Consider the following 12799-nt stretch of genomic DNA (forward strand, 5'->3'; position numbering starts at 1 on the left):
ATTTGAATCAAACTTGACTTGGCAGGAAAAAGTATGTGGCAATGTAAGATTTTCTTTTATGTTAGGTGACAATCCAAAATCTGACAACAATAAATAATGAATCAATAATTCGAAAGTTTATATTTTTTTAAGACACATTATGGTAAATTCCATTTCCGTTTTTTATGCTTGTAGGAAAGTTTCTGTCTTATACATTTTTTTTTCTCTGGTGTCGGAGATAAAAATAAGTTATTTTCTATAACTTTCACTCGGTAAAGGGTCTTCGGAAATAGGTTGACTTGTGTAATTCCAAAATAATAAAAGAACGATATCCAAGATGTAAAGATTCTCATACAGAAGAATTCTGAGATGAAAAGATAAGTTTGGACGACGTTAAAATCGAACAAGGTTTGACATTTTCATCCATTTAGAGAAATATTTGTGATTAAGGAGCACGAATGCTTGGAACTCTCTCTCTCTCTCTCTCTCTCTCTCTCTCTCTCTCTCTCTCTCTCTCTCTCTCTCTCTCTCTCTCTCTCTCTCTCGTGGAATAAGATAAAATGAAACAAAACCTTTTCCCACAACAGATTTTCGATTTTGCGCGAATTAGATTTCCAAGAGGCTTGACATAATCAAATTACGGAGAAGAAACTTGCCTTTGCAAAGTGGTAAAAACGCAGAACATAAATAATGATATCAGTAAATGCTGGCTTTTCTTCTTGCCTTTTTCTGGAGTATTTGATTATCACATTTTTTTTTTCCATTTTGCAAGATCAAATTTATCATCACTTATCGCTGACTGCTGCTTCGTCAGCGAACCTGATTTCTGTTCGTCATCTCCTGCGTAATCTCCACGGACAGGTCACACGGAAAGCTGGCGATTTGTCACTATAGATTATCACAATTAACTGAACCGACTAATGTTTTCACCCACTTGTTCCTGAAGAGTCTGCACTTTTCAACGTGAAACCAGCCAAACGAAACAGGTTTCTCTTCCATAGAAACTAGTTTTTGTCGTGGCCGATATTTGCTTACGACCACTGAGATCAAATGTGCCAAGTGCGATGGTCCGAACGCAAAAAAAGGATATATACTGCTTTGCACTTATTTAACCCAGAAATGGTGAAGAGGGTATGTTCTTGCTCCGTAGAGGGCAGCTTGCGGCTTGCCCACTCTCATTGGCCAGGCACGCCTGAATGAGCACCCAATCAGATGTAAATTTGCGGAAAGAAGGCGGGGCCGAGTGTCGATGCGTAGATCTTTTTCCCTTTCTGATTGCCAGGATTTTTTTTGTGGAGGGAGGGATGTGAAAATGACTGAAGTGAATCTGATGCGGAAGTTTTTTTTTTTTTTGGGGGGGGGTTGGAATGTGAAAATGACTGAAGTGAATCTGATGCGGAGTTAATTTTTTTATAGACTGTAGGTACACTGCTATTAAACATATGCATGATTATGATATCTTTTCAGCCTGGTGGGTTTTTATTGAGGACGTTGGGGGTTGGTGGTTGGTGGGGGTTGGGGGTAGGGGGAGGTGTGCTTATATGATGAGTTACAGACAGACAGACAGAATGTTGATGCTCACCAGAAAAAAAGGAAGTTAATAGCATGAAAGTCACCTAAGCAAAAACTAGATAGTAGATGGCAACACAATAAAAGAAACCAGGACCATATACACATAAACTGACACAAGATAAAACAAAAATAAATAAATAAAATAAAACAAAAATAAAGAAAGAATCGCACCCAAGAATCGAACTCTGAAAGAAAACATAGAAGGGACAAGCCAGAGAGATGGAAGGCCAGAATGAAAATGAGAGATAACGGCTCATTCTATCGGCTTTCTCTTTGATGTCACCTCTGCTTACCGTCGTGAGAAGTGAGAAGCGAGAGAGAGAGAGAGAGAGAGAGAGAGAGAGAGAGAGAGAGAGATTGCTACGTCTTAATTATATGCCTGCCAAAGATGATAGGGACTCGCCCTTCTGGTGTGTGTTTTGAGGAGATATCCCCCCTCCAGGATCTCTCGGATTAAGTGGGCTCTTGCATATACTACTGCCGTTGCTCGTTTGTGCGGGCTTGCGACGCGTCGGGTCTGGGCAGTGAATTTACGGGAAGACTTCGTTTGGAAAATCGATTTTCTTCGTTAATTCTTTTCTTATGCTTGAAGCATCGTCTTGTTTTTGCCTTCATGGGATTTTGCGCACCAAAGGATGCAGTCTGTTGTCTTGTTTGTTTTACTCGCGCTTTAAAACTCCTTGGAAAATGAAAATGAGAGAGAGAGAGAGAGAGAGAGAGAGGAGAGAGAGAGAGAAGGGGTTGAATCCATCTATCTAAGGTTCAGCGTCATGCTCTCCGGTAAATGTTTCATACATCGCGATGGAAAATGTAAAAAAAAAAAAAATCATTATTTTTAACTTTCAAATTAGGACTGTAGCCATTATATTTATATATGTATCTCACCATAAACATATTGGGGTGGCTTCGGAGAAAATGGAGACAATAATCATGGCTATTTCCAACTTTTAAGCTCTGAAATGAGGCTGAAACATTTGTGCAGAAAACCTCCAGAATAGTAGCCGCTCCATGTATCAAAATTGAGGGCTTATCAGTTCTTAGTTAACCTCTCTGCAACCTTTTTGGTGGCTGACGGTTATCTGTTCTGTTCTAACACTTTCTCGGCTTCTCTCCTCCGATAGCTAAAAAAAAAAAAAAAAAAACTGTTCACCTCTACCTAATATTTTTACTACTGCCTAAACTTCATATTTTTCACCTCTTCAAGTTTTCTTCTCTTTCCATGCTACTTAAACAGTTCATCAGCTGTAGCCATTTTTCCTTTTCTGTCATTCATCATATGCATTGTCTTCACTTTCGCGTGAGTTAGCTTATATGAAGTCCAGTAAAATGAAGGCGAATGTTGTCTAATTTGTTATTATTATTCAAGAATTCCATGCGGCAGTTTCAGAGCCGACGATTTATCTTTAAAAATTGAATTTTTCATTTGCGTAACATGCTAAACAAATATATAACAATCGGAAACTATGTTAAAGATTAGATAATCTTATAAATTTCACCATTGCCTGTCTTTCATTAAAACAACCCTTTCATTGATATTACTCACTTTAGAACTCTAGTTATTCACTTGTCTTTGAGGAATGGCGTTTTTTTTTATTTATATTTTTTTTATTTACTCTTTTCCCGAGCTCATCCTCATACACACACACGCTCACACACACACACACACACACACACACACACACACAGAGGCTACAGTTTGTATATAATAAGTCGAAAAGATGCCCTTGACGATAGAATCAGACATGCGAAAAAAGCAGCGGGTGCAAAGCTTAAACTGTGACAACTTACACTAATGAAGGGCACATACAGATGAGATTAGTTGGATACCATAAGTTGTTTTTTCTTTTTTTTTTTGGAGTGGGGGGGAAAGTATTTTACCCAATCGCTTACCAGATCTTAGCTGTCATAAACATGTTCAACGCATAACGCGCATAGTGTGTACACGTAAGGTTACATTGACGTGCTTACATTATTTTGCGTATACAGTTGCAGATACGCAAGCGCAAGTAAGTAAATGACGGTGATACTTCTCCTAAATTAAAGATCCTTAGATATGAAAGGTACTTGGACGGGGCATGAATGGAATACGTCGATTGAAATGTCTTTAACGGAACTCACAAGACAAATGGAGAAATTAGCATTTGAAACGAGTCGAAGATTTTTCATTGGCCTCCTAAAGATAGCATCTTCAGTTCGTCCATCTCTGTGTCCGTCTTATGTAAGGTAGTTTTTAATTTACTTGTACATTACCCTTGGCTTTAATTGTATTCTCCCCACGTTTCAGTTTTCTCTAAAAGAAAACTATTGAAATGGCTTTTTGTCTGGCCGTCCTCCTTCAGATATTAAAAACTACTGAGGCTAGAGTGCTGCAAATTGGAATGTTGATCATTCACCCCCAAACCGTCAAACATACCAAATTACAACACTCTAGCCTCATTAGGTTCTAGTTTTATTTAAGGTTAAAGTTAGCAATGATAGCGGTGCCATCCAGCGACACAGGCCACCACCGTATTGGGCTGAAAGCTTCAGTGGCCGTGGCTGAGAGTATCATACAGCATTATACGCTGTACAGAAAACTATTTTTTACTTACTTGTTTTGCATTACTGCAGCTCGTTTCAAAAGAGAAAAATAACCAGACTTCTATCTTCATTTCAGCATTGGTGATTTTGTGTTTTCCCTTCGTCCTGGTGAGTGGGACATCATCCCTTTTCGATGATGTGGACTTCACCATTGACAGCCACGATACCGGAGGAATCACGTCTCAATCAAAATCCATCGGATCCTCGCAGGAATCAGGTGAATCTCTCTTCGGAGGATCCCAGATGTCCCACAGCCTGAAAGAGCGAGAAGAGGAAGGATTGCTCCCAGTCGATGGTGGAAACCAAAATGTGAATTATGTTCCAGAGAGCTCACTGCTTCTGGAATACTCAAGGCAGTCAAGTGAGCCTTCCAGGCCCAAAATAGCCTCAGCCACTGCATCAACCAGTTTTTCCAGGCGAGGAGAGAAGGGGTCACTCTTTGATGAAGTACCTTATCATGGAGCCTTACCCGGAGTATCAACCAGTGATACAGGAAAAGTGGAGGAACCCTCACTCTTTGATGAAGTAGAAAGTGAAGTTGTTTTGCCTGAAAGAAGAGTTTCAGCTTCCTCGTCTATTCCAGCTAAGGAAAATGACAAGGAAGGGGGGTCGCTTTTTGATGAACTCCCAAATGCAGGTGCCAGCCTAACTGACGATAAAGTGAGACAAAGGAGACTGTCATTTCTGCCCTTCAGCAGTGGGAGTTTTGAAGCAGGGTATAGCGATCACACAAGCCTCTTTGATCTGGTTTCCTTGTACCCAGACGATGACGGTGTTTCACAAGATGACCTGTTCGACTCGTTTTCCAGCCATTTCAGCAATCACCGATTTGCTCCACAACTTCAAGGGGCATCTGAGGTATGTCATGTAGTTCTTTTTATGACTTTTATGTTTTAAATGCTAGGGTCGTTTTAATCAAATATGACCCACAATAATAGGGAGAATCTTAATAAAAAAAATTATAAATTATATTAATTCCTAACTACCAATAGCTATTGATATTTCAAACTTATGGTACCAAAGGTTTCTCTGTGTTTTTGGATATAAAATAAGATTTTAACGTGTTACTATATCCTAGTAAAAATACTAATCCAGTCTTCTATGCGTACTGGTATCTTCTCAGGAGAAATTACGTACTGCAATGACATTAAAGTTTTTAAACTAAGATCTGAAAATAAAGAAAAATTATAAAGACAAGTTAACAAAACACTCAAATCCATTTATCATCGGCTCTAGTGCCTTTTAACTTTAAGTGCTAGAGAACTATACTTTTGGGTAATTTAAACTCCCTATCATCATGTATAATATTTGATTTTTGTTTCTGTTGCAGGAAGTCTTAGATGATGTCTCAACCAAAGAAACTTTGAAACTCTTGGCTCATTCAGCTCACCAGCTGGCAGAAGCACTTCGTACAAGACCAAAGTTTGATCACTTGTCAGGCACTTTACCACACAGCATCCAGGGAGACTTTCAAGCAGCACTGGAAAAATTAGTAAGTCAGAGCTCATCTGAAAGATATAACGGACAGGAAAGGATTAGTGGGGACAGTAAAAAAGAATCTGTGTTCACTGCAGACGATCTGTCAGAACTGACAAAACTCTTTGCTCCAACGTCTGGAGAAAAGGAGTCGTATTCACTTAAACAAGATTCAGTTGATGAAGACACCCTGTCTGAAATAAGAAAGCGTCGTCTTGAAGACCTGAAACTGGCTCTGGAAATTGTGAAAGCTTTTAATCAGCCTAGTAAAAGTGATAGCAAAGCAACTAAAGAAGATAAGAAATTTGAGTTGATGTTAGCGAAGTCGATTTTTAGTGATAGTGTTGAATCTGTTGATGATCTTAACACAAAGCAGCGAGATACACTTCACTCGTTGATGGATATAGTAAGAGAGTCTCGTTCACATTCTGGTAACCTACTTCCCCTTGCTCTAGACGCTGGATCTATAAGGCCACCAAACACTGGGTACGTCCTTCCTAGCAGTAACCCACCATTAACTCTTTCAAATCCTCCTGCTCCTCCTCCATTTCCACCATCCCCAAGCCCTACAAATACTGGTTATCTCCCCCCTAATAGGAACCCACCAATTACTCTTTCAAATCCTCCAGCTCCTCCTCCAAGTCCACCATCTCCTAGCCCTCCAATCACTGGGTATCTTCCCCCAAATAGGGACCCACAAAATATTCTTTCAAATCCTCCAGCTCCACCTCCAAGTCCCCCATCACCAAGCCCTCCAATCACTGGGTATCTTCCCCCAAATAGAGACCCACAAAATATTCTTTCAAATCCTCCTGCTCCTCCTCCATTTCCACCATCCCCAAGCCCTACAAATACTGGTTATCTCCCCCCAAATAGGGACCCATCAACTACTTTTTCAAATCCTCCAGGCCCTCCTCCAGCACCATCTCTTACCGTCATCCCTGCAACTGCTTACCGTTTACCACTTACACACTCAGCCGTTCACTCTGAAGTCTCTCAACAAAATCCTTCAAACTCATATTTGCCTCCTTCTGCGGATCCAACCCCTTCAGTGCAAGGTCCTCAAACTTCAACAATTTTCCTTGTTCCAGTGCCACCAGCACAAGCTGATCCTTTGCCTCCATCCCCATCACCGACTACAACACGACGACCTCCAAGGACCTATCTTCCACCATCAGACGAAGTGAACCTACTTAACCCATCATACCTACCACCTGCTGTGACTCTTCCCCTTCAGTCAAGTGATAATCCTGATTCATCTGAATGGACGCCACTGAGCAACCCAAGTAACATAGGTTCTTATGTAAATTCTGCATCAGATGCCGCTCTTCCAGGCAGTTCTAATCAATATCAAAATGGGAGCAGCGGTGGTGTTCATTATTTTCACTATCACTACCACATCTCGGGTACAAAAGATGAGATTTTCAACCAGAACGCTCAGAATGAAGGAAAAGTGCCACTTGGCGATGGGCCTAAAGAATGTGGGCCAGATGATTTTTGTAACCGTCAACCATTTTCTCAAAGCAACCCGATGGACGTCGGATCTTCATATGTATCCTTGAACGATGACATAGTTCCTAGCAGGGAACTTCCCTTTCAAAGTCCCACTCTCAGTTCTGGTTATGGACCACCTCCAACAACGACCCCTCCATCAGACCCACCAACTCCTATGTATGGGTACGGCCCTCCCCCAACGACTCCTCCCAGGTTTCCGCCTTCTCCTCCACCGCTAACGTATGGACCGCCACCAACACCACCAAGGCTTCCTCCTGCTCCTCCACCCGTTTCGTATGGCCCTCCACCAACTACTCTTCCACCTTTAAACCCACCAACCCCAATGTACGGTTATGGCCCACCTCCAGCTACCCCTCCTAGACTTCCTCCCGCTCCTCCTCCACCAACATATGGACCACCTCCAACAACACCCCCTCCTAGACTCCCTCCATCACCCCCACCTGCTACATATGGAGCACCCGTGGCCAACCCTCCCATGGATCCCGGTCCCCCATCACCTCCTCCCCAAGCTCCTGGGGCTAATATATTCTTATTCCCTGTTCAGCAACCTTCCAAACCAGCACCTAAGAATCCTTTTTCATTATTTGGGAAATATAAACAAACCAAACCGAAACCTCCCCAACAAAGAGCAGTAGTTGCATATGGCCCATTCCCAATTGGAAATGCACCACAAATTCCCAGAGACACTCCAAGAGACCAACGGGATGCAATTCAATTGCAGAGAGATGATTTGGAACGGCAGTTTTTACAAAATGAGCAAAACCTCCGACGGCAACGCCAGCAACTCCAAGATCTAAATCGACTGAGGTTGCAGATACAAATGCAAGAACTGCAAAGGGATCAACTTAAAGGCAACCTTTTCAAAGCACTCAAGAAGGATAAGAGTAGTGGCGACTTAAAAAAGATGTTTTACAAAGGTGCCATGCTATTAGGAGCAATGTCCCTTCTGCCTATAGCTGTGGGTCGCAGACGAAGAGAAGCATCTCTTTATTCTTCCAAGTCAAATTATACGATGGAGGAGTTGACAGGTCACCCTAACATGTCACAGGTACAGTCTGTTCCTCTTGTGCTTCGGGGCATTGCGGAGGAACTGAAACTGGAAGGTGCTGCAGAACTGACAAGTATTTTAGATGATACTGAGTCGTTGTTGCCATCCTCCAAAGCAATAGAAATTCCTTCTTGTCTTTCACTTTCGTTCTGCAGGCTCATGTTAAGTCTGGAAGGCACTTCCCATCACCGAGAATTTCTGGAACAATATGATACGTAAGTACCGACGGTTTTTCTTCTAATGCCAAATATGTTTTATTGACCATAAATTCATAATAGTAGTGCTTTTAAGTGAAATGTATTTGTCAGTGCTCAGATGAAATATGTTCTGCCTGAAAAACTTAATATTTCAATTTGTACAAATATGATATAGTCCGTATATTCATAAACTGAGATACTTTAAGAATAAAATCATACGAATAGTAAAAAAAAAAAAAAAAAAAAACTTAAAAAAAAAAAAAAAAAAAAAAAACTTGGAGTTTAATGCAGTGATATTTTCTATGCAGAATGTTTAATGAAGTCAGCCCAGGACCTTTGGTTACACAAGCCCTGAAAGAAGCCCACGAGAGAGAGACCCACAGACCTTCACCACAGCAACTGGGTTTCTGTGACGCATATTTTTGTCCAGCAACAGAAATGGCCTCCTAACGTACCGTAGTTTTGCTGCTTCTCTTTTTAATGTGGATTCCTATAGGTGGTTCTTATGCAAGCCATCACCTTCATCATTCTCTTACTGCTACGCATCGGAAACTTCAGATTGTGAGCTCCAGTTTCGTAATGACACCAGAAGACGGGTTATACTTTATAACTTGATTTGGATGTAATGTAAACAATTGTGCTTTGAAATGTTTTGCATTTTACTTCACACGCAAAATGTTTGCATACCTGGACATTTGCAGAAACAGGCAGTTTCATTCTTGATGAAGTTTTACAAGCTCTGGCTTTAAAACTTTTATGCTTGCTATTTAATAATGGCTTGAATTTGTGGTAAAATTACTACAAAGATTCAAAATAACATTATATATTTCTTGTATCATCAAGAGAACTTATTTAATTGTCCAATTGATAGAACGAAAATATTGCAAAAAAAATAACGTCAGTGGAAACTCTTGATATTTCTCTCTCCTGTTAGTAAAATTATGGTGCCCAAATGCCTACCACACTTATCTCGAGAATCCAATTAGCAATACTTATTTATTTTTGCAGACAGTCTAAAATCCGTTTCATTCAACATCAATTTTCAAAGTTGTTCGATCCTTTTTCATCCTATTTCATTCATCTTATTGCATATGTTTACAGACCTTTTTCGTGTTTTTCACTTCTAATGCAATTGCGAAGCTCACAAAGACATGAGCCACAACGTTTTTAGCACAGTTTCACATTCTGCTAATTAATCCCCGCTTGGAAAGTGCATTTAGCAACCAGGGATCCTGGTGCCCATAATTATCAAAAAGTGTTAAACCATTACTTCTAAAAGGGAATGTGGATTTTATGGATAATAATGTTTTTCCATAAATATGATTAGGAGTTTGAAGACGAATAGCTATCTGGTTCTACAGGATAGTCATTTCATCGTGTGTAGAAATAAGGCTTTTTGATAGATTCATTCCTAATTTCTCTGTGGGCAAGAACATGGTTTCATTCCCCCCTTTTTTTAAAGATTATGAATTCTCTTTCAACTTCTGTGTCTCCTGACTCTTAAATCTTCCTTTTTCAAGAAGTGGGTCAATCACTTCCTTTCCACCCCCACCCCCCAATTAAGAAAATAAACCCATTTAAGAAATAAAACTAAGTTTGGGAATAAAATAATGAAGTCACTAAAGGATTTCTGTATAAAATCAGTGACGAAGTCTATGAAATGCCTACTGACGTAATGGAAATAAATGAAGTGTTAAAAGCGCCTTAGCAACAAATCCTTAATAGAAAGATATGCTTGCCCGTCCGACTACTAGTCAGTCAGGACTATAATTATGCTTTGCTTTGCCTGCTTCTCTACACAGTAAAATTATGACGGGAAATTTGGTAACTGGAATTTTTCCTTCACAATGCGTCTTACATTCAGTTTCGTACTTAATTCAGTTTCTTACTTAACAAAATTGTCTAATGAGTGACACTGATTATTACCTTTTCTTTTCAATCCTCATCTTGGAGAGTCATAGTCGAAATAGCACAAAAAAAAAAAGAAAAAAAAATCCCAGACTTCCTTTAAAAAGGAAATCCTTCCATGAATTTAGATTTTTGTAAGAGTACAAGTATTATGATAATCATATTAAACTCCATGGTTTACCACCGATGATTATCATAGTATTTAAGGGTCAAAACCTGTGTTTTTTAGAGAGTTTTAATATGTAAATAGAATTATAGAGTTTTTATTAGTCATTTAAGAGATATGATGTGTAGATTGGGTCCTTACTTAATGTTAGTTATCTCTGAAATCTTAATAAGAGTATTATTCCTTCACATATGATATATATAAATATATAAGAATTATATATATATATATATATTACATCTATATATATATAAATCATTATATAGATATATATAAATATATATATATATATATATATTATATATATCATATATATATATATATATATATATATATATCCATACTTCTGTAGAATTAAAAGCTATTTATAAAAACTTTTTATTTTCTTTGGTAAAATTAATTCTGTAGTCTTCTGGAGATGGATGAAGTAAATTCTAGCATTTTGTTTCTCATATATATATATATATATATTATATATATATATATATATATATATATATATATATATATATGCTTATGATCTTAAATAAATTCTTTTTTTCTCATATATTTTTATTTTTTAGCTTAGTACCAATTAAAACGTAAGTGTATTCTTCAGCAATTTAAGGCTGTAGAGAGTTTTCTTTTGCAATAGATTAGTGTAATTTATTTTTGTTATATTATTGTCTTATATAAAGTATAAAGATGATGGAATTCGATAAGTTTTCCTCCTTGACAGCTTTCAGCAGCCACACTATTATTTAAACCCAAAGTTTAATACGTCATTTGAAACTGGCATGATGTCTCATAAATGCACCATTTGAGGAAGGAGGTAATTTGACCCTGAAGTTCTTAATGAGCAAATGATTGTACGCCAATGGCATTTTATAATCATTTTGTGTGTGTTTGCGTGTGTATGTGATTTTTTATGAGGGATGGGGGTGGCACTTTGGGTGAACAGTCCCAAACCGCCAAGTTAAATTAGGCGATTCCAAGTTCAGTCGTTTGAGTAATTCATAGATGTTTATAGAAGTTGCTCTATGGAGAATGTACATATTTGACAGCATTCGACATTTCTAATCAAGTTAGAAAACAAGAGAATGCTGATTTATGTGTCTCAAATCCCCTCAAAGTTAAATTAGGCGATTCCCAGTCCAGTCGTTTGAGTAATTCATAGAAATTTATAGAAGTTACTCAACTGAGACTGTAATTATTTGACAGCTTTTGACATTTCTAATTAAGTAAAAAAAAAAAAAATAAGAGAATGGTGAATTATGTGTTTCTCAAATCCCCCTCAAATCTGGCGACGCCTTGGAAAACGAAAACAAATACGACATATGTTGATACGTATTAATTCATCTATTCAGTTTGTTCAGTACTTTTACACAAAAACTAAAGAAGAAGCAACCGCTTCCCCTTAATACTAAGTCAGATCATAAATATTACGAATGTGAGTTCTACCTCATGAATTAAGTTCCTGACACCATTTCGGTCAGTCTGGCTGCAACTGTCAGCGATGGCTATTTGAAGTAATTGTGAAAAACGAATGGTTTCTCAAGAAGTCAGGTCTTGTCATATGTTGGTTTATATTTAAAAGGGAAGGACAAGAACCAATACATTAACATCTTGAAGTTTAGTGGCACTGGCGATCCGCGTGGTTAGCCAAGTGGCAGAAGTGGCGTATCTCAATAACCCTCTTTACAGCTATTACCCACGAACAAGAGCCCTAGCTGCCATATGGCCACTTTGAACTAAGAAAGACTGACAGTCACTTCTGATATGCATTAGGATGACCTTTTCATTCATGTAAGTGATATGACATCAAGTTTTCCAAACGAGTCTTTTAAGTTTTTAGAGTGATCTTCCCAGCCGGGTCCCATTTTTATATGGGGCCGCCTTTTCGGATGAGCCGTTTCCGTCTATTTCTATCCTGCGCTTCTGCCTCATCAATTCCCTTCTCATGTGCTTCTCCCCTCACACAGTCCTTCCATCTCTTTCTTGGTCTCCCTCTTCTTCTTCCTTGAACCTCCATCCCCATAGTATGTCTCCCAGCGTGGTCCTCATCTCTCCTCAACAGGTGTCCATACCATCTCAGCCTCCCCTCCTGCACTTTCTTTGATACTTCCACCACCTTAGTCGACCCCTCTATGTAGTCATTTTCTTGGATCCTATCCTACTCTTGTCTCCCCAGACATCCACCTAAGCATTCTCATTTCTGCCACATCCATCTTCTTCTCCTCTGTCTTTCTCATGCTTGCTGTTTCCACACCATACAGCAAGTATTTAGAGCGATGTTGTTCAACAAATGCGTCAAATTGTTAACTATATAACCGGTTCAGTCTCTACCAATTTCCATCTGCCTTTAACCAATTCTTCGTC

The 12799-nt window shown here is 38.9% G+C and overlaps 1 protein-coding gene across 1 annotated transcript in view; it reads left to right on the forward strand.

Annotated features, from left to right (window-relative positions):
• The window catches only part of LOC135216920 (atrophin-1-like), a 26957-nt gene extending 16334 nt beyond the window's left edge, over window positions 1-10623 (forward strand). The window contains exons 2-4 of the mRNA XM_064252467.1: window positions 4208-4989; window positions 5462-8385; window positions 8676-10623. Coding sequence (XP_064108537.1) covers window positions 4208-4989; window positions 5462-8385; window positions 8676-8817 — 3848 coding nt within the window. The 3' untranslated portion in view covers window positions 8818-10623. The remainder of the gene's footprint in view (window positions 1-4207; window positions 4990-5461; window positions 8386-8675) is intronic.
• Window positions 10624-12799: the final 2176 nt, after the last annotated feature.

This window comes from Macrobrachium nipponense, chromosome 6, assembly GCF_015104395.2.
Source record: "Macrobrachium nipponense isolate FS-2020 chromosome 6, ASM1510439v2, whole genome shotgun sequence".
Classification (NCBI taxonomy): Eukaryota; Metazoa; Arthropoda; class Malacostraca; order Decapoda; family Palaemonidae; genus Macrobrachium; species Macrobrachium nipponense.